Source organism: Diadema setosum, chromosome 2 (assembly GCF_964275005.1).
Source record: "Diadema setosum chromosome 2, eeDiaSeto1, whole genome shotgun sequence".
NCBI lineage: Eukaryota > Metazoa > Echinodermata > Echinoidea > Diadematoida > Diadematidae > Diadema > Diadema setosum.
In genome coordinates, this window is record NC_092686.1 from 12,041,890 (window position 1) to 12,067,792 (window position 25,903).

Genomic DNA, 25,903 nt, shown 5'->3' on the forward strand with positions numbered 1-25,903 from the left:
TGTGTTTGAACTTCAAGAGCAAGTACTCAAAATAAATGCTGACATGAGACAATAAAATGATTACACAAACACACTGTCAGCATTGTCCATTGGTTATCCATTGCAATATGTAGTGCATGTGTGCGTTGACAAGCCCACCAAAATGACACAAAGTCAAGTCAGCAAAATACACATTTCACAAGATTCGGTTTACAGAAACCAAGAAATGCATTTAAATAGTTCCAAGTGTGAGAGATTCATGATTATTATATTTATACATGCATGCAAATAACCATAAATACCAACATTTTTTCCCCTACTTTTGTTTATCATGAAATAGATTCTGCCACACACTAAGCATAGATGCATTAAAATCAAAACCCACAACAATCTGTGTAATCCTGTGTTCAACAGTTCTCATCATTGTATTAGAAATACAGCACATCACATAGATCATGTAGAAAAGAGAAATGTTAGGAAATCATATCCTTTGTTTACGTGATTTTGACCAATACCATAGCTTGTGAAAACAAGTACAGCTGTACATCTTCAAAATAGGAAACTGGCTTCGAAGGAAACCTGGGTGAAACGTTCCACATCTTTCCTCATTTTCTTCTTATGCAGTGCTGCTGTGTGTGTGATCAAATCTACACAACAGACTGTGTACAGCTGCACAGCATTTCTTTGTGTCTTAACCTTGTGAGAATGTGAGCTGAATGAAAATGATCTGATCGACGCAACAATTAAAAAAAAGGTTGATTTGTGGTTCTTTCCATAAAAAAAAGGAGAGCAGTATAACAAAAAGCACACACGCCCACGCCAACTCTTGAATATTAATTTGCATGTCATTATATTATCAAACACACACATTTCACTGTCTGGCATAGATGACTAACTAAAAAAAAAATTGTTTAAAATATATATATGCATGAAAAAAAAAATCCAAATTGCACTCTTCATTTGCAAATGAGTAAAAAAAATTTCCTCTTCATTACAGAGCTAATTACTTCTATATTTTCAAGCATGGCACTGTATCACATGGAAATAAAAACTGATCTATTTAAAAAGCATTACACCACATAGTGTCTGAGTTACACCATGTGCTGCAATGCATTAGCATTACAGAATCAGAGTCCTTACACATAAACTAGTCAGACCGAATCATCCTACAAAATTGCAATTCTGATTGAAACCCTTGTAAATGAGACTAACATATGACTTAAATGCTTACTTCAAGTGATCACTGTGCATTCCTGTAGCCGTAACAATCATAACAGCTCTAAATCAACACAGTGGTTAACTGTTGAGTTTTCATTAATATCACTTTGAAGGTAGTCTTTATCAGCCCTGCGTGCTTGAGAATTTGCATAACTAGTACAACGTCATATACAGCATATAGAACATTTGTTTTACTTTGTTTTCTTGGGCTTACCTTGTTCATTTGTTGTGGTGTTCTGTTTTATTCTTCTTTTTAAACAGTTGAACATTCTGTCACAAACTACTAGAACTGTGCATATGCTTCCAAGCAATCTACTTGTCTAAAGGTGCTATACAACACAAGTTACATTTTTATTAATTCATTTAGGTCCGGGGCAGGGCTAATCTACTACAGAATAATATTCACAAGGTGTTTTCCTAAATCTTTAAAGGCCGCTTAGTCACCTCAGTGTGCGACAGATTCAAACACTGAGCATACTTCAGCCACTAAATCAATTATTACCTCCACCCAGGAAGGAGGATATATGTTTTCATTGGTGGTGGTTTCTTTGTTGTTTGTTTCTTTGTTTAGTTGTTTGTTTGTTTGCTTGTCTGCGAGCAAAATAACTCAAAAAGTTGTGACGGATTTGGATGAAACTTGCAGTAAAAGTTGACAATGACTCAAGGAACAAATGATCAAATTTTGGTAGTGATTTGTGAATTTTTATGGATTTTTATACAATTTTTTATGTTTTTGCAGATAGGGTCAATGAATTTGGGAGTTCATGCTGAGCATGTCTGAGGTTTGCATACATGCACTAAAGCGTGTGCTCTGCGCCATGCAATTCGAAGCTGATGACGTAAACAAAAGGATTCTATATTGGAAAATTGGATGATTTTCAGCACGTGAGGATGGGTGGGAATTAGCTGCTTGGCAGAGGTCTGCATTCTCAGAGTGCCCTTCTAGTTTATTACAGCTTTGATCGACACATATGGCAGTAGCTGATGACAGACCCTGGACGAAAGGAGAAGAAAAAAATTTTGGCAGTCCTCAAAAGTAAACATTCCTTGACAACTAATGCTTTCATACCACCCACTGAAGACGGTTGAATCAGTCATTGTAGAACATAAAACAAGGGCCTCCTAATCCATCTAAAATATCTATGATTTTTGCTAATGCATGCATCAACTCTGGACCCCAGCTTCATCTTTTATGGTACACTGGGGTCGGTACTTTCCAACGTGTTATGTCTGCTGGTTTCTCAACTCTTCCCACTACTCTTTACATAAGGTAGCCGGTGGCAAGTATCATTGCATAAGATTTGTTTTGTCGCAAGCGCTGACAACCTCGTGCGAGATACCACGTATGCCATTTCACACCAACTTCCCCGTGGATTTGAGCCTATTTTTCAGTCCATGGCAGGAAGGAAGCATCATGGCTGACATCCACAATCGTGTGCTTTAATAGGACCTGTACAGATTACACAGAGGCTGCACACGTGGCCTAAAAGCGCCATAAAATGTGACCAGGAAGTCTGGCGAGATTCCATATCTTGTGCCAAAAGATTTTTCCCTTCCTTCTTCCCCGGATAAACATGCTTTGCGGCTCTGAAATAATATGTGATCCACAGCAATGCCAAGAATTGTTGCGTACTTTTGACCCTATCATCAAACCCTGTAATGTCATACAGATGGTCGGTCAGTATGGTATCAGGTTCACTGCTAAGAGTCATCAAATTGTCTCGCGTAATGTTCACTCGACCCCTATAACACATCAAAGCCGGTTGCGCTTCAACCCTCACCATCTACCGCACAGTAAACATGATTGCTGGTTACCCACATCTCCAGGCATAGACAACTTCTGTGGTCTTCTCTTGAAAAACTCTAACTTTGTGCATTCAGAGCCCCGTTTTATCAAAGATTAAATCGATTTTAGATTTCCTTAACACACAGGCTGCTATAGACTTACGATTGAAATCAACTACTGTATATAATCAATTATGACTCTTCATAAAACAGGGCTCTGATCAGCTGAGAAATGCAACATCATTACGTCTCTATGAAGTAAAAAATAACATCACACTAAAAAACTCTGAGCCAAGGTGGAGTGTCATCCACTAAAATCCATTTTCAACCTGACATTTACATCAAGATGTTGGAGAGTGTGTTTATTACATCAACATTGGAAATGGCAGTGTAAAATAAAAGGCATTTTAGACACAAAAATTAATACATGTTCAGTTTCAAAACTCAAGCCTAAGTATACTGGAGTTTGATGATTGAAATGTGTTAACGTCGAGACACATTTGCTATATCAACTCGTAGAAGGGAACGGCATTTCATTTGTAAAAAGTTTACAATTATGCAGCTATCTCCAACAATTACACATGATGACTGCTTTTTACGCCAGCTAACATCCCTTTAATTACTCCTTACCTCGCAACACAGGATGTCCTACCAAAGAGTGGTATTCTCCAATTACAGACAAATAAAATTCCACTTCCTCGTTACCTGCAATGTCTAAAGCCACACAAAAGAAAACCCTAATCACACTGGCTATTTCCCCACCTGTGCTACACAATGCCAATACCATACACGTCATTCACACACATCAACTGTTGACTTAAAGATGATCAATGCTGAGCCCAAACGGTCACATTCACACAAGCTCTTCACCTGCACAATCCATTGTTAACAGTGAAGACCTTGTTCACATTAGTCAACCCTTCATCAAGATCCAGTGCCAAAAAAGACCTCTTTCACACTAGACAGTTCAATATTCACCTCACCCCATAATCCATGCAGATGGCAGAGACTTCTTCACATGTAATATCTAAAATACCTCTTTCATACTACATGTAGGTAGCTAACTCACTGCAATAACACACTTTCACACAGCAGTCAGCTGCATTGGAGGATCTCTGACATACTTATTAGAGATTTCAATTGAAGCGAGCATACCTTAACAGCAAGTCAGTGGGGGAAACTTGCAGTGTCTCCGGTTCTTGGTCAAATTTCTGAGGTCTTTGTCAGAACTTTCATTACCAATGATATGTTGGGAAAGCCATTAGCAAAATCTGGTTCCAAATCTGCATAAGAAATGCTTCACTCCTCCCTACCACTCCAGACCACCTTCAGTGAGAAATTGTCCCAACGAGTTCTAGGGAAAAACATGTTATACCATGAACTGCCCCCCCCCCCCCCCACCCCTGAAAGATTATTTGCTATGACACAAAATACAGGGGCTGGGGAAAACATCCAGATAAAACTCTTGTACGAGTTGGATATTCAAACTAAAATCTCACAACTTTTTAATTAACTTGCATTGAAATGGTCATAACTTCGTAAGTGCTTGCCTGATGTGGGTCAGATTTGTCACTCAAAGAAAAAAAATGCTGAGGCAATTTTCCTGCAAAATGTAGCCAAATCTAAGGTTCTTGCATGACATCAGTTTGTCCATCACACACCGTGCATTGAGGTGAGAGTTGATTTCTACTCCGCTTCGTCAGTCTATATCTTCCATGTCTGTATACCCGATGTCGCCTCTCTCGTCAGCCTCACAGGGTGCCTTCGCGTGGTCCGGCTGTGGGAAGGCGTCCTGGGACGAGGCAAAGCGGTTGTCGAGGAACTGGACGTTGCCGGGCGGGGCAGTGGCTGGCATGGCCTGGGCATCATTGAAAGGGCTGGAGGGGAGCTGGGTGTGGTCAGTATTGGTTTCACCTTCTACCACCTCCATCTCACTGCCACTGCTTGAGGCTCTGGAAGGAAAGTAAGATCCAGAATAACTGACTTAAATACCTTAAAAATGGTACTGTAAAACATGATATATTCGCGGCATGAATTTTTCGCGATTTGGAGCCGACGGCCTGTTTTGCGGCATGAAATTTTCGCGAACTGCCACTGGCATTCAATGCATATAGTGTAGAAAAGAACTTTCATGTGCATTTTACAGTATCCTATTTTCACTCATACTTTGTGACATACATTCATTTCACCTATTTTGTTCACAACTAACAATGAAAATTGTTTTGTTCATACAATATGCCAAGAACATAATGCATAAAAATAAAATAGAGTGATATACAGAACATAACTGTACAATATGCATTACAATTACAAACTAATTTGACGTAGTACAAAAGAATCATGCTTTCAGAACTATTTACCTGAAATAAATTGTAATCACAAGGGAATGAAACCCATCAAATATATGTGTACATTGAGTCTATACAGCAAAATCAGAAGAACACATCACTGAAAATTTTATGAAAACTGGACAATTCATTGGAAAGGTACGAGCATTTCAATTTTCAGTGACGCTTTCGCTGGATGAGAAGACTACACATTTTGTGATGTCATGTATTGAAAAAGATATAAAGAATACATGTAGAGAATTCTACCAAATTTAATTTTTTCATGACAGTACAAATTCCCTTTACTTGTTACTGACATATTTTAAGTGTAATGTTAATCCCCCTGCTATCTGAAAGAGGTAAAGATGAATATTTTACACAGAAAAAAAAAGAACAAATTCTTGCGGAAGAGCACTGTAACTAATGGTAACATCTCTGCCGGGGTATGGGAACGGAAAATGGGAAACGAGGAAACAAAAAGAAGTTGTTTGGTTTTCTTTTGGTCATGCTCACTTTTCATCCATGGCCTCCTCCTCCTCCTCATTCTCCTCCCCATCCTCCGCCTCTAGCTCTGGTTCCCTCAGGACCGGTGGGATGTAGGGACTGTATGCCTGGCGGCGGCGATAGAAGAGGAGGTACGCCGATCGCGTCACCACATTCTTCTCCGACGTGGGGGTGACGTGGCTGTCATCAAAGAGTCTCCATTCTGAAAGGGAGGGGATCATCAGATAACACTGTAATGGGTCACTCTGCAAAGCATTGGGAAATATGGGACAATGGTTGACTAGGATAGATTTCAATATCTGACAGGACATTTTGTTTACCCTTTTATTTCCGGGCTTGCCATCATTGTCATTAGACCTCATTGGCGTCTGATCATTGCAGGGCTCAAAACACAACAGGTTCATGAGACCTTTTTTTCCTAAAAGAAGTGATAAAGGCTCCAGATGGATGCAATCAAGTTGCAATCTATTCAACCGTTTGAGATCTGAATCACCCAGTCTCACATATGTGAGGATGTGTGTGTGTGCGTGCATGCATGCATGCGTGAGTTGGGTGTGGATGATTGAAAATGTGTTATTCTTTGCTGGGATCAAATTACCATCATTACAATTATCATATCCTCACTATCAACTGTAGCAGTAGAAGTAGTAGTAGCAATAGTAGAACTTGTAGTAGTAGTAGCAGTAGTAATAGTAGCAGTAGTAGTAGTAGTAGTAGTAGTAGTAGTAGTAGTAGTAGTAACAGTAGTAGTAGCAGTAGCAGTAGTAGCAGCAGTAGTAGCAGTAGTAGTAGTAGCAGAAGTAGGAGCAGTAATAGAAGCAGTAGTAGAGGTAACAGTAGCCACAGCAGCAGCAGCAGCGGTGGCCGTGGCAGCAGCAGCAGCAGCAGTAGTAATAGCAGTAGCATATGTAGTAGTAAAGGTAGCAATAGTACGAGAAGTAGAAGTAGTGGTAGTTGTACCATCAATGTCAATATCATTATCACTAAATTATTATTATTATTATTACTACTATTATTCATAGTGCACTTTTCCCACAAGGCCCAAGGCGCTTACAATCAATTTAAACACTAAATGCCGAAATGATCGGTAGTAGAACCCAAGCAGGTCATGATGGTCATCTGCTCACCGTGTTCATTCTTGCTCCAGTCTCCCTGGCTGGCCAGCCGGCAGTAAGAGGTGTAGTGACCGCCCAGGATCCCGCCGTGATGGTTGATGACCCCGTAGAGGTCATAGACCTGAGGAGAACCCTGGTTGCCATGGCAGAACGGGGACAGGTCTAGCCCACTGCAAGGGGGGGGGGGGATGTAAAAGGGTCAGAGTTGCCTTATCAGAATTTCTGGGCTTTCTGAACAACATCACTCCATAATAATGGCCAAGGGTGTGAAAGTACTTGCCAATTGAATGCACAGCTCTCAGCATTATGGAACAGCAACCAGCATTTCTCCCTCTCTCGACACACAAGCACACAGGTTCCATTTCGTTTGTTTGTTTGTCTTTATGTTTGTTTTGACATAAAAGAATCAGAAGAGTGGCTAGGACACATTTTCATGACGGTAAAAATGACCTAACTCTTGGTGTACCAGAGTGTAAACCCCCAGTGTGCCACATTCTGGAGACTGCCACACATGAGTACTCTTGGAAAACATTCTGCTTTTCTAGGGAAAATTGTACGATTTTTGTGATGTATTATGACAAAGCTATGGCTACCATTCAAAACCTAAAAACAGACTGCAAAACTATATTCTTAGTAATTATTACACATAAATGTAGGTATGAGAGGCGTGACTTTTTGAAGATACAACATCTACAGAAAATCAGAAATTATTTAAAAAATCCTTATGGAAAATAGCTAATCAGTCACCACACACTGCAAGCTCTATGTAGTGTGACATAATGACTGCAATTTATTGATAGGTTTGTGCACAGTTATGCTTTTGAGCAGAATATGCGAGGTGACAAGTTGTCAACTGAGTCAGACATGTGAAAGTGGTGTACAAAGTGTTACAAAGAGAAGCATTAATAGTGAGAGATAACCTCCTCCCATATCCCTAATCCCCATGAACCCTGACCCCCGACCCCTTGGGCCATACTACGTACTGGACAGGGTAGTCCACCATCCGGTTGATCTTGTCCCTCCACAGCGAGTTGCCGAAGGAGAAGCGCTTGAGCTGGATGATGAGGGTGGACGGCAGCTTCCATAGCATCAGCTGTTTGGTGGCCTCTCGATGGTGCTTGCATCGTGGACAGTACCTGCACACACACCAGCAGAGAGCACACATCAATGGCTTAGCATGCTACAGACATCAGCTTGGACAAAACATTTGTAAGAATTGTCATTGGTATGATATTATGGAGTCAAAAGGGGCCTGAGCGTTCAATCCTAGCAGCATCTTCGTCAGAGGAAAAATGACAAACAGGCAGGGAAAGCAATCACATATAAGGACTACACACAAGAAGATTAGTCAGGGGAGGGATAGGGCGACAGCCCTAGGACACAGACGAAGATTCTGCTAGGATCGAAAGCTCAGGCCCCTTTTGACTCCATTTTACTATATTACCTTGCCACTATTGGATAAGCAGTTTTCAGCAGCCTTTTTTTTTTTTTGCTACACTTGGTATATTATGTAAGAGTTTGTGACTGGTTCTTTGAAATGTGAAAGAGTGTTTTCAGAGTAAATGAAAATATTTCAGTCTTCAAACAGAAAAATGATAAATTCAAAATGGATTGTATTAAACAAGATTGAGTTTCAGCATTAGGTGTGAACGCATGTCTATCTCCTCGACAAACGTGTGTGATTCTCAGATTTCAAACAATCTTCAAATACTTAATCATCACTCCTTTTTTATATAATGTGCAGTGATTTGATGAACAGTACAGCAAAATTTGTATATTGCTGGAACCTCCCCTGTGTAATAACACACAGGTAGCCACACTAACAGAGCTCATATATCACCATTCTGACATGCCACAGGCTGAAACTCAAAAGAGTAAAAATGCGAGAGGAAAAACACAACAGAGTGTCACTGAAATAGTAACAATGGAAACACGATGCAGTAAAAGCAATGGCAGGGCTGCAAACCACTGCAGCTGAAAAACACTCAAAAATATTCTTTTTACAAAAAGCATTGTTTCAGGCAAAAATCATATTCTGGTTCACAAGTTAGGAGGAAATCACTAGACTAAGCACATTAAATCAAATTCAGACAAATTTCCATCTCAAAAATAGTTTCTTACTTTTGATATAAAAGCAAAAGATTATCACTTAATATCATGAATAACAGCAGTCCGCACCACAGCACCATACCGGGTATCAAAATAGCGTAAGAATGGAGCGACGAAGCTGCAGTTAAATTATGAGATAATATACCATGCTTCCTCTGGTGATAACTTCTCGGGCTCTGTGAAAAGCCGTAGACACTGGTCCAGAGTTATCTCCAAGTCATCGCACACACCTTCCGCAACTGACTCGTCTTCCACGTAGTCCTGACAAGAAAAAAAAAAAAAAACAGACATTATAATCCCCGCTACTCTTCTTCCCACAGTAAAACATGCCCCTCTTATCTTCCCAAACTCTCAATATCATCATTGCGAAAAGACAAAAAAAAAAAATAAGTATGAGGAAAGTGACTGTCCAGTACCAGATATGTCTGTCCCATAATATCGGAGATACCCCATCCCTCGTTGTTACTTGTTCATATTGCAGTTTTAGAATCGCTTACAGATTGCGAAAGAATGCTACAGCCAATCCAGACAGACTATGTCTGACAAAGTGCAAGCGTCTATTTTGCCTCATACTTTCAGCCTATGCAGATTTAGCACTTATAATTGTCCAGCTGGAAATAAGATGCATTTATTATCATTATTATTATTATCATCATCATCATCATCATCATCATCATCATCATCATCATTATTATTATTATTATTATTATTATCATTATTATCATTATCAAAACTTTTGTTGGAGAAGTCACATCTCAAGGTATGCCAAGACTCAAATGCAGTTTTCATTTTCTGTATCACATAATCCCGCTTTTAAAATCATTAATAGTCATTTTGCAAATGGCCAGGGAGGAAAGCAAGAAGCAAATAGGGTCTGAACCATGTATTGATCTACTGACCAGATGCTTGGACTCCAGAAGTACATGGTTTTCTTGCTTCGGGTCATTTCTCCAGTCCATGGCCAAGCAGGTCAGACCCAGCAGGTCCAGCGGTTGGTCACCTGCAACGACAAAACAAGCAGCCAAGGGGTCAAGATGTGCTGGCTGACAGTTTCCCGTCAGGTGGTGTGCCACATCCCAATCAACGCATATGGTGTATGCCTCACCTAGAGATCTACTGTACAACGAGGAATCTTCGTGTGCATTTTAATTTCGCGAATTTCGCTAGAGCCAAGATTTGCAAAATCAAGATGCACGTGAAAGTTCTTGTCTACACTATGCGCATTGAATGTTAGAGGCAACTCGCGAAAATTTCATGCCCCAAAAAAGGCCGTCGGCTCCAATTTGCCACAATTTTCATCTCTTGATGTGTCTTGTATCTCTTTACAGGTGGAAATGATCACTTGCAGACATAGTGGGAGCCCCCCCTCGAGTCACTGTGCTGTGAGTTGAATTCTTATAACTTGTCACTTAACTGCAAATTACAAGTTTCAAGTGCACTGTAGAAGTACCGTAAGCTTTCAGACAGTAATCTCTTTCATCATCTTGGAGACTCATTATGCCTTAAAAGACAACAATAAGGCAAGACAAGGTCTTCATATCAGCTAGCACTAATGACATTTTCAACAAATTATTCATGTTCTGTCAGAGATTAAAATGGCAATCAGAAACAGATGGCTCAAGATCAATATACATACATAATTTCTTCTATCACCAAACCAGAAAAAAACTAGAAATGTTGCTACGGCGACTGGTGTATGCCTCCGCCATAATGCATGGTTCTCCTAATAGGTCTATAGTACAATGTCTTGACAATGTGTGATGACAGTTTCACACAATTGGCAAAATATTAAAATGACAGGTTTGCCACAAATGTGCTGAATGTTCACTTTCCTAGAACTAGGTTCAATTGGATGAATGATTAAAACATCAGAGTGCAGGTATTTGGGGGAACTGATGATTTTTACTTGACTTCTGACCCTTTTATAAGTTTATGCATTGAGTAATTTTCAAGGTATTGAGAAAAAGTATAATTTCAGTATCAAATGGTAAAATAGTATTATCTAAACCTGGCCTTTGACCTTTGACCTCACAGTTCCAAAGAGAATCACTGTTAGGTAGAACATGCATAAATATGTAGGTTTCATGATAATACCTTGAGTTACTTCTGAGATATGGAGGAAGAAGTGCAATTTAGCACTTTCACTTGACCTTTGACCTTTTGACAGTTGAACTTTTGGCAAGAAACTTCCCACAGAATATATATTGGGTTATACATGCATACATCAAGTTAAAAAAAAATCCTTCAGGCATTGCATAAATATAAGGAAAGTAGTGATATTTTGAGGAGTTGACCTTGACCTTTGATCCCCTGACCTTTGACCCATGACCCCCAACTTCCCTAGATAATCACTGCCCATCGGTACATGCATATATACTAAGTTCCATGAAGATACCTTGAACCATTTGCGAGATATGGAGAAAAACATGAAATTTCAACCTTTTTTTCACAAAATAACCTGTGACCCCGTGACCCTAAAATCGAAACAAAGTATCATCCCCCCAGGATATACCCTCATACCAAGTTTGATTCAAAATCACCTCACGGTTCTTGAGATATCAACAAAAACAAAACGGGACGGACGTACGGACGGACGGACGACCCGAAAACATAATGCCTCCGGCCACTTCGTTGGCGGAGGCATAAAAAAATCTATATACATTCTTTTTTTAATTTGCTTTGAAAGCTTGTGTTTATGCGCGCATGCCACCAACTAGAGAGTGCCATTTACACACCGTACGCATCATATCTGTGCCATAAAGATGAAAGTTACTTTGCATCCAGAGCCACATGTGGCAAGCAGAGGACTAAACTGGACATCAAGACAGAAGAAATGAAGGAACTTATAGAACCAAACACATTGACACTCTCAAGAGGGTAAGAGGGACATTGTAGCCTACCCTCATCTTTGAGGCATTCCCTATTCTGGAGACTGTTGCCGATGTTGTTGACAGGTTTGATAAAAAACTTGGGCATCTTCCTCTCCTGTACCTGCGGCTGACCTACCACGGTGGCTGGAAAACAAAATAAAAAGGAGAAATATACCTCTCACAAACAGAAAAAAAAAAAATACATATTTTGTACATAACTATCCACATCTTAACCTATGATCACTTTTCATTATTAATTGAATTGAATTGAATGGAATTGATTTAACTCTTTTCGTGCCACGTTCGCAGACCCGACTCAGTCAATGGCATGCCAAGTTCGCATATTTTGCTCAAATGCACAAAAACACCCAAACTGATTGATAAATCGCCGAATGTCACAGTGCAATCAAAGTGTCACTCGCAATTCCATTTCTGTCACATCCATAGCTTGCATTACGTTGTGACTGAATATCAAATGTGACCTTGCATCACAAAACGAACAAAAAGTCGCACACACTGATTTTGTGTGAGGACACAAAATAGTGAAATGGGTCAACCTAGCCGATCTTGACTTTTTCATATTTTTTGAAAGAGCAAGTCTTCTTCTATATTATGCTTAAATTTGGGATCATAAAATGGGCAGGAAAGTGTGTCTTTTATCAGTTTATCTCAAACATTTTTTGGTAGAATAGTGTAATTAGGTGTGTCTTTAGAGTCCCCTTTTCATTTCTTAAAAACCTTGTACACACTCTTCACTTTTAACTCTAATAACTTTTGAAAAAATGATGCTATTTGCTTTGAAAGTTGGCATTAATTATGGACAGAATATGTTAATAAGGCATGCTCAATTACAGGTTAATCTGATAATCCCTTCATTGTTGTTACTCTGGTGGTTTACATCCTGTTTTCAGAATATGCTCTTAACTAAAATTTCATGTCTGGCGACTTTCTGTTCGTTTTGTGATGCAGGGTCACAAATGGTGTTACATATTGGATTTGTGAGGAATTTCAAAATTTCTGTCACTATGTTGTGTGCATAAGTCATGCTTGGACAATGATGTAGCTACTGGTCATTTGAATGAAAAATAATCATAGATTTGTCATGAAATTTACATCAAAGCAAAGCTAGGCATTTTCTCTACACCTTTGCTCTTTACATGTCCAGTGTAACCAAAATTCATAGTGTTGCATGGATTTGAGAAACAGAATGTTTTCCCAGGCATGCCTACGTTGTGGTCTCAGAATAATGTAGCACACATGGGGTTTACACCGTGGCACATAAAGGGTTAACGTGACCACTTAGGAATCAAAGAGTGCTTGTAAGCAAGTAACCATTGGACAGAGGGCTTTACATCCCCTTCATGGCACTCTATGCACATTCAAAATTGTGAAGAAATGTTAATTCCTCCAAACAAAATCATTTTTAGTGATGGCATGCTGAAAATATTGCAGATAATCTTGAAATGAGAGTATTCTCTAAGGGTTTCTTTTCACCTTTTGAAAAATCAAACAGACTCGCAACTGCATTTCTATCTCTTTTTGATTGAAATGGTTTGTTTCACATCTGAAATATGGCAAACCTGACATCAGATGTGCCTAAGAAGCAAAGCACAGTCGTCATTCGCTCAGTAAATTGAATTCGATTTGTAACTAAAGTCAGTGGTGATTACGACATCATGATTTTCCTCTGATGCCGTCATTACATCACTGCAGTACCTGTGTTAGTGCCCTCTGTTGATGGTTCTGTTAGAGGGCTTCCCACTTCTTCTTCTCCCTCCCTACCTGCATGCTGCCCGTCTCCTGTCCCTTGATTCTCTTCCATTTCAGAGTTCTTGGAGTTCTCCATGGTAACCACATCAACTCCAGTACTGATGCACGCATCACCATCAGTCCTATTATTGACTTTACCACTTTTGGAGTCCGTACCCTCCCCTCCATCTATTGCACTGGTAGGAGCCTTCTCCCCAAGCAGTTCCTGTGACTTGTCCTGCTCCCTTTCATGAGGTACCTCCCCATCTGGGGTTGCTAGTGATGACTCGCTGGAGGACAGTCTGTGGTGGGGAGGGTTGCCGGGCGGAGACCCAGCCAGAGGCGTGGCTGGGCTGGAGATGCCGCTTGACATGTTGTCACCACCGGTGGAATGGGTGGGGCTGGTGGGTGATGTGGGCGACTTCAGAGGAGGCATGAAGATGTTGGCAGAATATCTGAAGAATAACATCAGAGGAGAGATAAGTAATGCAGTCATCAGGACAAAACAAAAACATGAAAGAAAGAGAAAAAAAATACCAACAACATATATTTCCTTTTTAGTGACTGAAAGTCCCAATAGAACTGTTTTGAGTTTCTAAAAAGCAAGGGAGGGCAAGAAGCTTTCTGTAAAACTGAGATATTAATTCCTTGACTTGAATTAGAGCCCCCACCTCCCTCCTCCCTGCTAGCCAGGTGAAGCAAAAACACATATAATCTGTCCATTTAAAGGGAAAGGAAGAATTGTCACTCAGCGTTGTGGGCATTCTACCAACTGCATATACGAGAATAACCGACAACACAAAAAACATGTACGCAAGGAAAAACTTCTTCTTTACAGATACACAAACAGACAAAAACACACACAATCACACAAACCTATCCTTCTTATCCAACACTTTACTTTCACAACTAGTCACAATGGGTCAGCAGGTGAAATAATCCAAGTCTGGTCAGTCCACTCCTCTGACCTTTGCGAAACATAGTGGTCAGTTTGTGTCACCCTGCCTTTATTCAACCCTCTGGGTGCTCAGGCACTCACGATTTGTAGCTTAATTTGCCAAGCTTTTTCATCAGTATTCAGTGATCCATCCAAACTTGACCTAGTTAGAGAGCTAGCAAGCCCATTCAGATGTATGCAGCAATGTGCCTCAGCCTCAACATACAGGAATGTCATAGTGATACAACAAAGATTAGGGGGATTGGGTTATCACTATTCATCGACAATTTGTTTCCAGACATCCGTGCCAATTGGTTAACCTATTGAGGACGAGTCCCGAGTATACTCGCGCAAGGGTCTATGGAAATACGTGTTGTAGCAAAATCAGTCTGTCCTCAATGGGTTAAGAGAGCACTCCAGCGTGTGTGCTAATCGGCAAACAAAGCACAGTGAGGGGGAAAAGAGATGAATCACCTCGCGTAGCTCTCCATGATCTGACAGAGTCTGGAATACGTTGCGTGGGACTGGGGCAGGCTGATCATGAAAGGGGAGCCCACGGGCTCAGGCACACGACGACAAGTTGCGCGGTGATCACTCCAGTTGCTCTTCTGACAAGCTCTGTGCAGGAGAAAACAAATGTTGCTTAAGAGTTGCATCACTTGTATCATACTCTCAATCGATTGAAAACATCCTATATTATTCTGTAAGATTTGATTACTATCTTTCACGTACACTGGCCTTTATTTATGTGGCAATAGATGAACTTTGACTAAGAAGGCACTTGAAATGCAAAATCACTAATTTGTTATCATCATAATAACAATTACAAGAAGTAGCATCTTCACCTTGCTCTTCACTATCATCCTCCTCATCACACCACTATCATCATCATCATTGTCGTCATCATCATCACCCTCATGTCACTATTACAATAATCACAGCCATCATATTCTTTGTCATTCTCATCCTCACTATCATCAGCATCATTATCATCATCACCAACATCCTCAAGTCACACTCACCATAACCACAGTGACTATAAACATCATCATCCTAATCATCACCATCATCATCCTCCTCCTCATCATCATCATCATCATCATCATCATCAGCATCCTCATCATCGTCATTACTATCATCATCTCCACCAACATCCTCACGTTACTCTCAACATAAACCCAGTTGTCGTGATAATCATCATCATCATCAGCAATCGCAATCATGCACTTTCATCATCTACTCACTGGTCACAGTATGCTGCCCGGTAGCACTTGGTGCATCTCTTGAGCATCCCCCCTTTCTCGCAGGTGCGCTTGCAGTGGGAGCAGCGCTGCAGCACTGGAGGCATCAGCATCCTCTGTGGGCAGTCACAGAATAGCAAATAAAGAATAATACAGTGTAAAATGCATTAACCTTTTGGTAAGCTCACCAAAATTAAATCAAGTGAACAGTGAGGGAGGGAAATACGGTCTTAAAAATAATTATGCAAATTGAATACAAAGCAATACAGATAAACACGTTTAAATCACATCCACTGGAGATAACATATTGCTACATAAATACCATGCATTAAAACCTCATTTCAGTATCATTAAAAATCTGAAGTTGGTTTAATACATGTCACATTCTGACCCATAGATCAGGGCTGCACACTAACCCATTTTTTTTTCTATTGGTCACACCTGTCTGTTGGACCAGTAGGTACCCAGTTTTTCCATTTTTTACTTGTCCATTCCTGAAAAAGTTACTGGTACTGGTCCGACAGTGAATTTAGTGGTGAAGGACCGTTGGACCAGTGCCAGTGTGCAGCATTGCATAGAGTGATGAAGTAAAGCAACGAAAACAACAAATCCTTACCTGAATGACTGTTAACTCCACTACCGTTTCTCCAGCCATGGAAGGAGACAGGACCTCACACCTGGAGAGAAAATTAGATAAAAAGTTTGAGTTAAAAAGAGGTACTGTCTTTTATATCATTCCAGTTGAGCCAATGGCAGAGGCAGGGACTTTTAGTGAGTGTGGCCAAGGATCAGTGACAGAAGATGAGCCACTGGCAAGGACTGCCACTGTCACAGCTGTTTTTGTGAGTGGAAACAGTCTGCAAAGTCCACCCATTTAGGTGGAGTCATGATGCTAATGGCAAGTCAGGTGAAGCCAACATACACGTCAAATGGTTGCATCATGGCTTTGTTGAGCAGACCTTCAGAAATGACCCCAAATATTTAGCAAATGTCCAATGTAGTTTAAAGTAATTTCTCTGAAACAAGGAAACAGCGCAACTGACATAGGAGTAAATCATATTATCACTATGAGGAGGTTGCAAAAAGATGACAGACAACTCCTTGACCCAACACCCTACATAACTTCCCCTTTGCAGAGCATTTCTGCTATGTACCATTACACTCCACTTGTTCATTTATCTTTCAGTGAATATCAAACTTGATCTACAACATATCTCACACTCATTATGTACTCATAAATCAAATTACTGCCTCATCTAATACACACATATACAATGTATCCTGTTCGTACAGAAATAAAATACACATAACTATTCCAACTTCCAAACTAGTGGCTGCTCACCAATGTGCAGTGAAAACAATAAATCAGGGATCATCTAAAAATTGCTGATGCTTACACAAATATGACGTCATTGGAGGAGACCCCCGAGAGTGTGCTCCTGCGAGAGAAGTGCTTGTGGACGCGGCTGCGGTAGACCTCAAAGACACGGAGGTTGGCGGGGTGCACCCCCGTCTTGCGTCCCACCTCCACTGTCAGGTCGTGCACCGTGGCGTCCGAGCTCAGCGACAGCACATACTTGACAGGACGGCGGTGGCAGTCGCGGGAGTAGAAGAAGATGGCGATGCGGCGCTTCTTCTTGGGCAGCGGCACCGACAGGTGCATGAAGGGGTCAAAGGTGATGGAGACCTGACGGACAAATGAGCAACGCATGCATCATGCAGACATTCCACAAAGCACAACAGATAAAAAACAAAAATTGCACACGAAAGATGAAAGGGTGGTATAAATCTTTTACTGTATACGTTTTATATTTAGCGAGTCTTTTTTTTTCCGTGAATCTGGACTTCCCAACTATTTCGCAAGTGGTTAAATTCTCAATCACGGAGTGAGTTAATAGACGGAGGCAAATGCACATCCATTTACACAGTAGGAGCACCACGACTTGGGCCTACCAAACTGTATTTTTAGGCACCTTTCTTATCTACTGCATACTGCAGCTGCATACCGGTACATGTACAGTTTGGATTAGAGAGTCAATGTTTGAATGTTGTTACTTTTGCAAATAGCAACTGACTTTGCAAAAGTTGCGAAAATATACGGTTTACACAGTATGTTACAAGTCTTGGGGAATAGGTAAAATATGAATCCAGGAAAGCAATGCAACTATGTAGAGAGATGGTAAAGTGAATAATAAATCTACAAGTAAGACATTCATTCTGACTTGATACACAAAAGTGCTTACAGACACTCCAAGCAGTACTGAGAAGAGCTGTACTTTCAAAAAGTTTTCTAGGATTATATGAATGCAAGTCGTAAAATAAACAAAGTCTAAAGCACCCTGATTTTTGTTTGAAATACACAAATCCCATGAGTACTGGACTTTTGCTGTTATTAGACAAGAAGCAAGTACTTGGCAGGATGTCCAAAAAACTTTTGATAACTGCATGCTCCTCCTGGGCACTGTGCTGACCACTAGTATATGTGAGACATCACTCGTGACCTAGACATATAAGTACCTTGTCACATTCTGGGCAGACCAACTTTGACTTGTACTGTCCCTGAAACATGTCCACAATGAAGGAGTCATTGCGCCTCTTGTGGGTCTTCCACGCTTCTTCTGCGACAACCTGCGGAGCAGACCAACGAGTTGCATTCATCAGGGTGATAAGTTACTGAGACATGTGATATGACTTCAGCTATTAGCAGTGCTCTGCCTTATGTGACCTCCATTACGTTCATCTCAAACAATAATTATATGTCACTTTTACGATACCTGAAAAAAAAAAACAACAACAATTTCTATGACAGCAATTTTGCAATACACATAGAGTAAACTTTGGGAGCAAGTTTAAATGACAGTGAATGCAAACTGCAAACAAATTGTCTAATGTGCATTTGTGGTTGAGCCCAAATAAAACACATCAAACCATTTCTTGACTCTGTTCTCTTGCAAACAACAACATAAGACACATATTGTACCTTCTCCTTCAAATGAATCATCATACATGCATACAGCTGTATTACAGGTCAATATTTATAACTAACACATCAATTTTCAAGATATCAAATAACATGCATGATTGCAAAATATGAAATGTATTCAAAACATCATGCATACACAAAAGAAGAATGTAAGTTGAACTTACACAATGCATGCAATCACATACACACACACACACACACACACACACTCAGATGCAAACAAAATGATCATTCTATCTATCATATATTTTTTTATCATATATTTACTATTTCATACTATATAAATACATATTCCCTTACCTCATCAGCTCGACCATCAGAGTCGATTGTTTCAGTATATGGTTTCTTCCTGATCCTGTTTATATCCTATTGGAAATTAGAGTGGAAGACGGGAATTACTTGGCCATGGTCTGAAGCAGGAGAAATATAAACATTTCACACAGTATGCAAAGCTTCATGAGATTGAATTATGGTAGGTGATTCATTCTCGGCCCATGAGCTTGCTGGGATTTTTTTCCATGCTACGTAATTTACTATGAGGTCACAGCATCTCACACTTTATACACCATATATTTAGTGAGTCTAAATTTTCGCAAATCAGGACTTCCCGACAATTTTGCGAGCGGTTAAATTTGTGATCATGAGGTACAGTATACTGAGACAGAGAAATGTATATGTGCACTTCACATATCGGGGATCAAAGTGTATCTGAATTCACGAATAGCACCTTACTCGCGATATTCACAAAGATAAAAACCTTGCGAAACATTCGACATATACAGTACACACTATATTTAATGGTGTTTTTATCTATTGCAAATTTCATGAATCAACTAAAAGTTGCAAAATTAACAACTCAAAAAAAAAAAATACATATTTTCTCCTGCAACACAAATGCATTGCATATAATCGTCTGGATGGTGGGAAGGTGGGAAATCACAAACATTTCTCTGTAATACTGATAATACTGATTTTTCATTCCATCACTGTGACTCTCAACTGTGAATTCAACCACTCACAAAATTCTCTTAAAAGTCTCACTTAGTAAAACATTATACTCATGAAATACATGCCACAACAGTATTAATTTTTAACAAACGATTATACCCATTGAGGATGGGATGATTTTGCTTTATCACACATTTCCCACAGACACATGCCCACAGATATACTCGTAACTAGTCTTCAATCGGTTAATTGAATTAGCTACATTTACTTTGAAGCATGTAACGCATCAAGATAAACATTTTGTGTCATCTGTATCTTTCCACAAATAAAAGTGCGTTTATTAAGAAGCTGCTCGTGGCTACTAACAATAATTTTCAGTATGAAATGATTTGTTTTCTTTTTCATTTTTAATTTAAATCTGACTGTTCAAGCGAAATACCGAAAGCATATGGGCACAAGCTAGGCACTGCTGAAGGTCACATTAACTTGCAATGTATTCCGAAGTTCTGCATTTTTAAGTTTTATTTTTACACACAGGAAGCCAGAACTTTGTTTCCTCAGACAGAACAATCAAAACATCATGTTTACTGGTTCCTAGTGTTTTGTTTTGTTTTTTCAGATACATAATGTTTGGGTTGCCTTTACCAATAACAGATATTTTGCATCCTGCCTGCAGCAAGATCACTTTCACGCTCTACTTCCTGACCTTTGGGGTAAGAGCTCCCCGTTTGATCTCACCTCATGAAGTCCATCCAGCAGAAAGGCCATGAACTCTTGAGCGTCATGCTGAGCAAAGCCCATGAACTGGGATGCCTTGCCCGATATGATAGACTGAAATGAAACCGAAAACTCAGCAATTTACCAGCAATCACTTCAAACTCTGCCACAGTGATAACTAGATGTGTTATTTTTAAACTTGAAACTCTGGCTACATCTGGCAAGCACTCAATAGAAGGATTTCCTTAATTATCCCTAAATGCAATAGGGCAGCGAAATTAAAACTCCCAAAAATCTTTATCTCTTTGCGCCTATCAGTTTGGGGAAGACTTAGGAGTTACACAAGAGACCCAGTGGGTCTAATGCTCATCTGAGCATCACAATTTCACCCTTCACACATTCTTGCAGACTATTACCTAAGGACTTAGCACATTCACGGACTGGGGGGGGGGCCTCCAAGTGGCATGTTGTCCATGTGTTTATTCTATCATACACTGGCGATATCTGCCAAATCTGAAAAAAAAATATGACCCTGCGTTTTCAAAGAGAAGATAAAAATGTGAAAACTGGCTCACAGTTTGGTCCATGTCAGTGGGTGGTCACCCTGGATCTGTCATAAAATATGTAAAAGTACACTGACCAATACTCTTCTCTAATTTATGGACTTTGGGGCACCCTGGGGATCAGGTGAGCTAAAAAGGGGGAGAGATGAGGGGGAGGGGGAGGGGCATGTACATTCAGTTTGCATAATTATCATTTGAAGGATGCATACCTTAAGCTTGGATGGCGCAATCGACTTGTACTGGCCACCCCAGAGGCGTCTCATGAGAACAGCGAAGGAGAGGACCAGGTGTCCCCCGGTACCCAGGGGGTTGTCTCTGTTGATCTCATTGCTGAAGTCTGCTTCTGTAAGGTGCACAACATGTTGGGTCAAATCATAATCAGGCACACTCTTTCTGGAACACTCAGACGAGTAGTAACCAACAGCCATAAGGACAGATACCGCCAACATATCGCAATGCAGTTTTCAATTCGTTAGTGAGATTTTCACCACTTTTTTGTTGCTACAAACATGACAGTCAAAAGGATAATTATCTCCTTTTTATAGTGAACATCCATTTTAAACTATCCTCCTACAAACTAGAGAACAAAAAGGTTTTGAATGCAAGTTTTGCTGTACTCAGTCATACAAACAGCATTCTAGAGCTCTGTGGTCCCCATCAGAGAATAGAATTTGTACTTTAAAAAGGGTGCAGTCAGCTCTATCTACACCACAATGTGATAGAAGGAGTTTTTCAAGTCATGCACAAGTGAGCTGGGTCTACAGAAGTAGTCTGTCCTTGGATGGACGTACATGTAGCATGTATGCTCAAGATGCAATGTGTGCCCCGTTGTAGGTTACCTCTGTGGTCTCTCTGTGGTCACACTAACAAGACTTTGAGAACATAAGCCATGCGATCTTAAAGCTTGTGATGTTTGCCAGCGTGACGACCATGGCTACTGATTAATATTATTATCATTATTATTATTATCATCATCGTTGTTGTTGTTGTTGTTTCTGGTGTTGTTGTTGTTGTCATCATCATCATTACTATTATTATTATTATTATTATTATTATTATTATTATTATTATTATTATTATAATCATCATTATCATTCATTTATTTATTCATTCATTTAGCAATTCAAGATAAAATACAAGCAGACATAGAATACAAACAGAAAATCCTATTCCTATTGCTCATCCCCTTTTCTAGACACAAGTCATCTATATCTACCTCTGATGTGACTCTCAATACTAGATAAGAAAGGTACTCTAAAGCCACAAAATAATAAAAAGAGAGAAAGGAATAGGTCACAGTAACACAGAGAGGCGTACCTAGCATGAAGTCTTTAAGCTCCCTGGTGTTGGCAAGGACTTGCAGGACACTGTTCATGAAGCATGTGTTGCCCAAGTTGTCCAGTCCGCAGAATCCCTGGTAGAGGGGCGGGGCGGGTGCCACTGGAGGGGGCTGGGTCTGCTTGCCGAGGCTGAGGGGAGGGACGGTGCAGGTCGGCTTCTGTCCCCATAACATGAAAGAGAAAAAAAAAAGTAACTTGCGTGAGGTGTGGTGGTTTCAAAGGAACAGGAGCATGTGCCCTTTGCTCTGGCTCAAGTGAACACCATTAGCCTCGTCACGAGTTTGCAGGAAATCAACTGTTCTAGATTTTTGTTGATGTAATTGTTCCTCTAACTCTCTTCAACATAAAGAGCAGCATCTGTTTTCACACTACACCATTCAGATCCCACAGGCCTCCAGAGGTCTGAGGAAGCTGGCATCTCACTTTAGCCGGCAGAGTAGGAATGTGATGTTCTAAAAGGTCTTGAATGTGAACCCACATGGACTACAGAGCAATAATATCTCATAGTAATTTTAAATAAGTGAATGTGTCTGTTTTTGCCTACACAGCTCTATTCAGTCATTCTAAATATCTTCTGTGGAATGTATGTTACTAATTCTACATCCTACATCAGAAGAGTGTACAAACTCCAATCCTTTAACCCTTTTGTACCTACATGTTCTTACAGTTTTGCCCGCTACTCACTAACACAGTAAAATTCCACTGAATAGACTGTGTGTATATAATGGAAATTACTGTAAAAGTGGAAATTTTCGTAGTGTGGAAACTTTCATGCATTTCGCGCAACCAGACGCTAGCGCAAAAATAAAAGCACACAAATATTTTTGCATGCTGTATGTTCCAGCAGTAAATGTCCTGATTCCGCAGAATCAAAAACACTCAAAATCCATCTTACCCGGCTGAGCGCGAAAAATTACTCGTGCGAAAACATCAACTTTTACAATAAGCTGCAGAGTATAGGGTCATACAAGGATTTACATGAACGAAGAAGAGACCCAATCACATTTTCACACACCACATAAACATACGCACCGGTACACACACACACACACACAATGACACACATGCACACATGCACTGCCACAGGTGGTTCTGTGATTTCTGAGAAGGGTGGCCACGGATGGTTCAAGGGCCGAAGGGTAAAACACATTACAATTTTGACTTGCTTGAATGCCGTGTCTTCCTATAACACTCTTGCATATCCATTAAAATTTTCTGGGTTATTGTCCCTCCATTCCCAGTAAATGTTAAAGTCATTACCTTTGTCCTGACCGAGTTTTCCTTGATTTCCACGGATTTGGCTCCGCCCACTGCACCTCGCATGGTCTCTTTCTCAGACCCAACATCTTTGGCGATCTCCTTGGTATCTTCCGGGGAGGTGGGCTTGGTGCTGGAGAGTGAGACCCAGTCACCCTGTGATCCAACTCTAGACCTATTCCCAGTCGTCACTATAGATATCAAAGGAGATCACATAGTACATGGTTTTACGGTAGGCCCATGTATTTCATATCTTCAAAATCAGGCAGCCTGTAATAGTGATAATGTATTTATTTATACAACTCTCTAAACACATATATACAAGTCTAGTTTCACAGCTTTCTGCACAACCTTTCTACACAACCTTGCACGAGAGTGACAGTAAAGTGCATGCGTTAATTCACACTTCATGTGGCACAATATGCATCATGTCATTTCAATTGACTATCATGAATAAAGGAAAATTTTCATTTAAGTCATGTATATCTGCTACATATGGCAGGCATAATATTTTGTGAATCAGGATAATATACACATCAATTCTGCAATTCTGCAAACTGCACAGTGCGTGTGTGTATACCATGTGTGTACTTGTGTATGCGTGTGTGTGTAAATAGGTGCATTTCCTGCTCTGCATGGATTCTGCTCAATGTATGGCAGTGAGTGAATTAACGAATGAAAATACAAAATTCTCACCCTTAGTAGAACGCTCTAGAGCTTGCCACTTTTCTGGTGTCTGCTTCTTTATGAACACTTCAAGGTTGCTATTGGTCACTTTATATGAACAGCCACTGGGGATGATCGGTTTCCTTAAAGGTAAAAAAAAAACACAAGGAAAATGAGTGATGAAAGATGAAGGTTTGGCAATGTTTAAATGATACAATTCTTGGGCTAACTCTGCCTTCTCTAGCACCAAATACCTTCCATCTATGTTTACAGTTTCCTAAATATCAAGTTCTATAATTTTTTATTTTTTTATTTCTTTTTGGGGGGATGGATACTGAGTATATTGAAGGGATATGTTTGTACTACATTCTATGCATGATTATCACAGCAATGCTCATATGTTTACATACAACATTTGGTTGTGAGTTCAGTGCTGTCACGAAACCCTTGGATCACAATGTCACTCATTTCAACAAGGGGCAGTATGATTGGGAAGTTGTTGTAGATATCTGCGACAAACAAAAGTTGATGTGGGATCATCACAGCCCCGTTCAGCTGTCTGTGCAACGGAACCACATTCACAAAATTTCAACACTTTATCAACAAAGCTCCCTCCCTCAGATAGGACATGAAATGAAGGTCCCATGTGTGAGAGAGTCACAACTCATGTACGTAAAAGATCCCACTTCATTAATTCATCGCCAAGAGCAAGGTGCATATCCCTGTGAAGTGGTCCATCTCACATCAAACTGGACCCTATGGAAGACCAGCTAGTGCAGGTGAATATGGGTTATATGACCAGATGGAAATTGAAACTAAAACAAGCCAAACCAAACCTAACCAAAATGAATATCTTACCATGGCTTTATCCTCCAACAGAAGAGGGTGTCCGCTGTGCTGTTTGGGTTCAACTGGAGAAACTGGTTGTCACTGCGAAGTGAGAATACATGAAATATAGGAATTGTACTTACAACCTCTCACTTAAGAAGTCTCTTAAACAGGGCTGCTATTTTGAGGTGACAGGGAGGTGACCAGGGAGTATACGAATAGCTTGATTGCAAAATGACTTAAGTGCCATGTTTAGACATTTTAAAGTAAGTCCATCGTCAGTTAGAGCAAAAAAAAAAAAAACCTTTTTAGTGATACCTGAATTGTTACATTACAAGGAATATTCTTGAACTTATGAATGAAGTAATTATGCCTCATATTCTTATCATCTTTTATGATTTCAGATGCTATAATTGCAAATATTTCACATTAACACGAATGGAGTTAACTTGTTTTGCGATGAAACTCTCAATATCATATTCTGTGATTAACACACAAAAAATCCCTTCCTCCTTTCATTGGTCCAATTCACTCACATATTCAGATGCCCCCCAACTTTAATGCATTGATGCTTCTATAAACAACACTTCTCTTCACATTTTCCAATAGAGGGCATGAAATGTGAGGGCTGTTTGAGTATAATCAAATCAAACAGGAATAAGGGGACATTGTGGTTTTCACTGATTCTTACCACCAAGGCCACAGCAAGTTAGCCACATAGATTGACAGATCAATCACACTACAGCTTTGTCAAGCACAATAGATTA

The 25,903-nt window shown here is 40.1% G+C and overlaps 1 protein-coding gene across 1 annotated transcript in view; it reads right to left on the reverse strand.

Moving 5' to 3' along the window:
• Positions 1 to 4,456: 4,456 nt before the first annotated feature.
• The window catches only part of LOC140239861 (ubiquitin carboxyl-terminal hydrolase 19-like), a 28,585-nt gene continuing 7,138 nt past the window's right edge, over positions 4,457 to 25,903 (reverse strand). Inside the window, exons 5-24 of the mRNA XM_072319683.1 lie at positions 25,167 to 25,238; positions 24,339 to 24,451; positions 23,646 to 23,833; positions 22,363 to 22,543; positions 21,255 to 21,388; positions 20,504 to 20,596; positions 19,118 to 19,183; positions 18,352 to 18,462; positions 17,232 to 17,521; positions 16,451 to 16,511; positions 15,838 to 15,950; positions 15,068 to 15,211; positions 13,690 to 14,111; positions 11,938 to 12,051; positions 9,937 to 10,037; positions 9,183 to 9,298; positions 7,912 to 8,064; positions 6,941 to 7,098; positions 5,823 to 6,015; positions 4,457 to 4,934 (exon numbers count right to left, since the gene is read on the reverse strand). Of these exons, the coding sequence (XP_072175784.1) occupies positions 4,682 to 4,934; positions 5,823 to 6,015; positions 6,941 to 7,098; positions 7,912 to 8,064; positions 9,183 to 9,298; positions 9,937 to 10,037; positions 11,938 to 12,051; positions 13,690 to 14,111; positions 15,068 to 15,211; positions 15,838 to 15,950; positions 16,451 to 16,511; positions 17,232 to 17,521; positions 18,352 to 18,462; positions 19,118 to 19,183; positions 20,504 to 20,596; positions 21,255 to 21,388; positions 22,363 to 22,543; positions 23,646 to 23,833; positions 24,339 to 24,451; positions 25,167 to 25,238 (3,076 nt within the window). The 3' untranslated portion in view covers positions 4,457 to 4,681. The remainder of the gene's footprint in view (positions 4,935 to 5,822; positions 6,016 to 6,940; positions 7,099 to 7,911; positions 8,065 to 9,182; positions 9,299 to 9,936; positions 10,038 to 11,937; positions 12,052 to 13,689; positions 14,112 to 15,067; positions 15,212 to 15,837; positions 15,951 to 16,450; positions 16,512 to 17,231; positions 17,522 to 18,351; positions 18,463 to 19,117; positions 19,184 to 20,503; positions 20,597 to 21,254; positions 21,389 to 22,362; positions 22,544 to 23,645; positions 23,834 to 24,338; positions 24,452 to 25,166; positions 25,239 to 25,903) is intronic.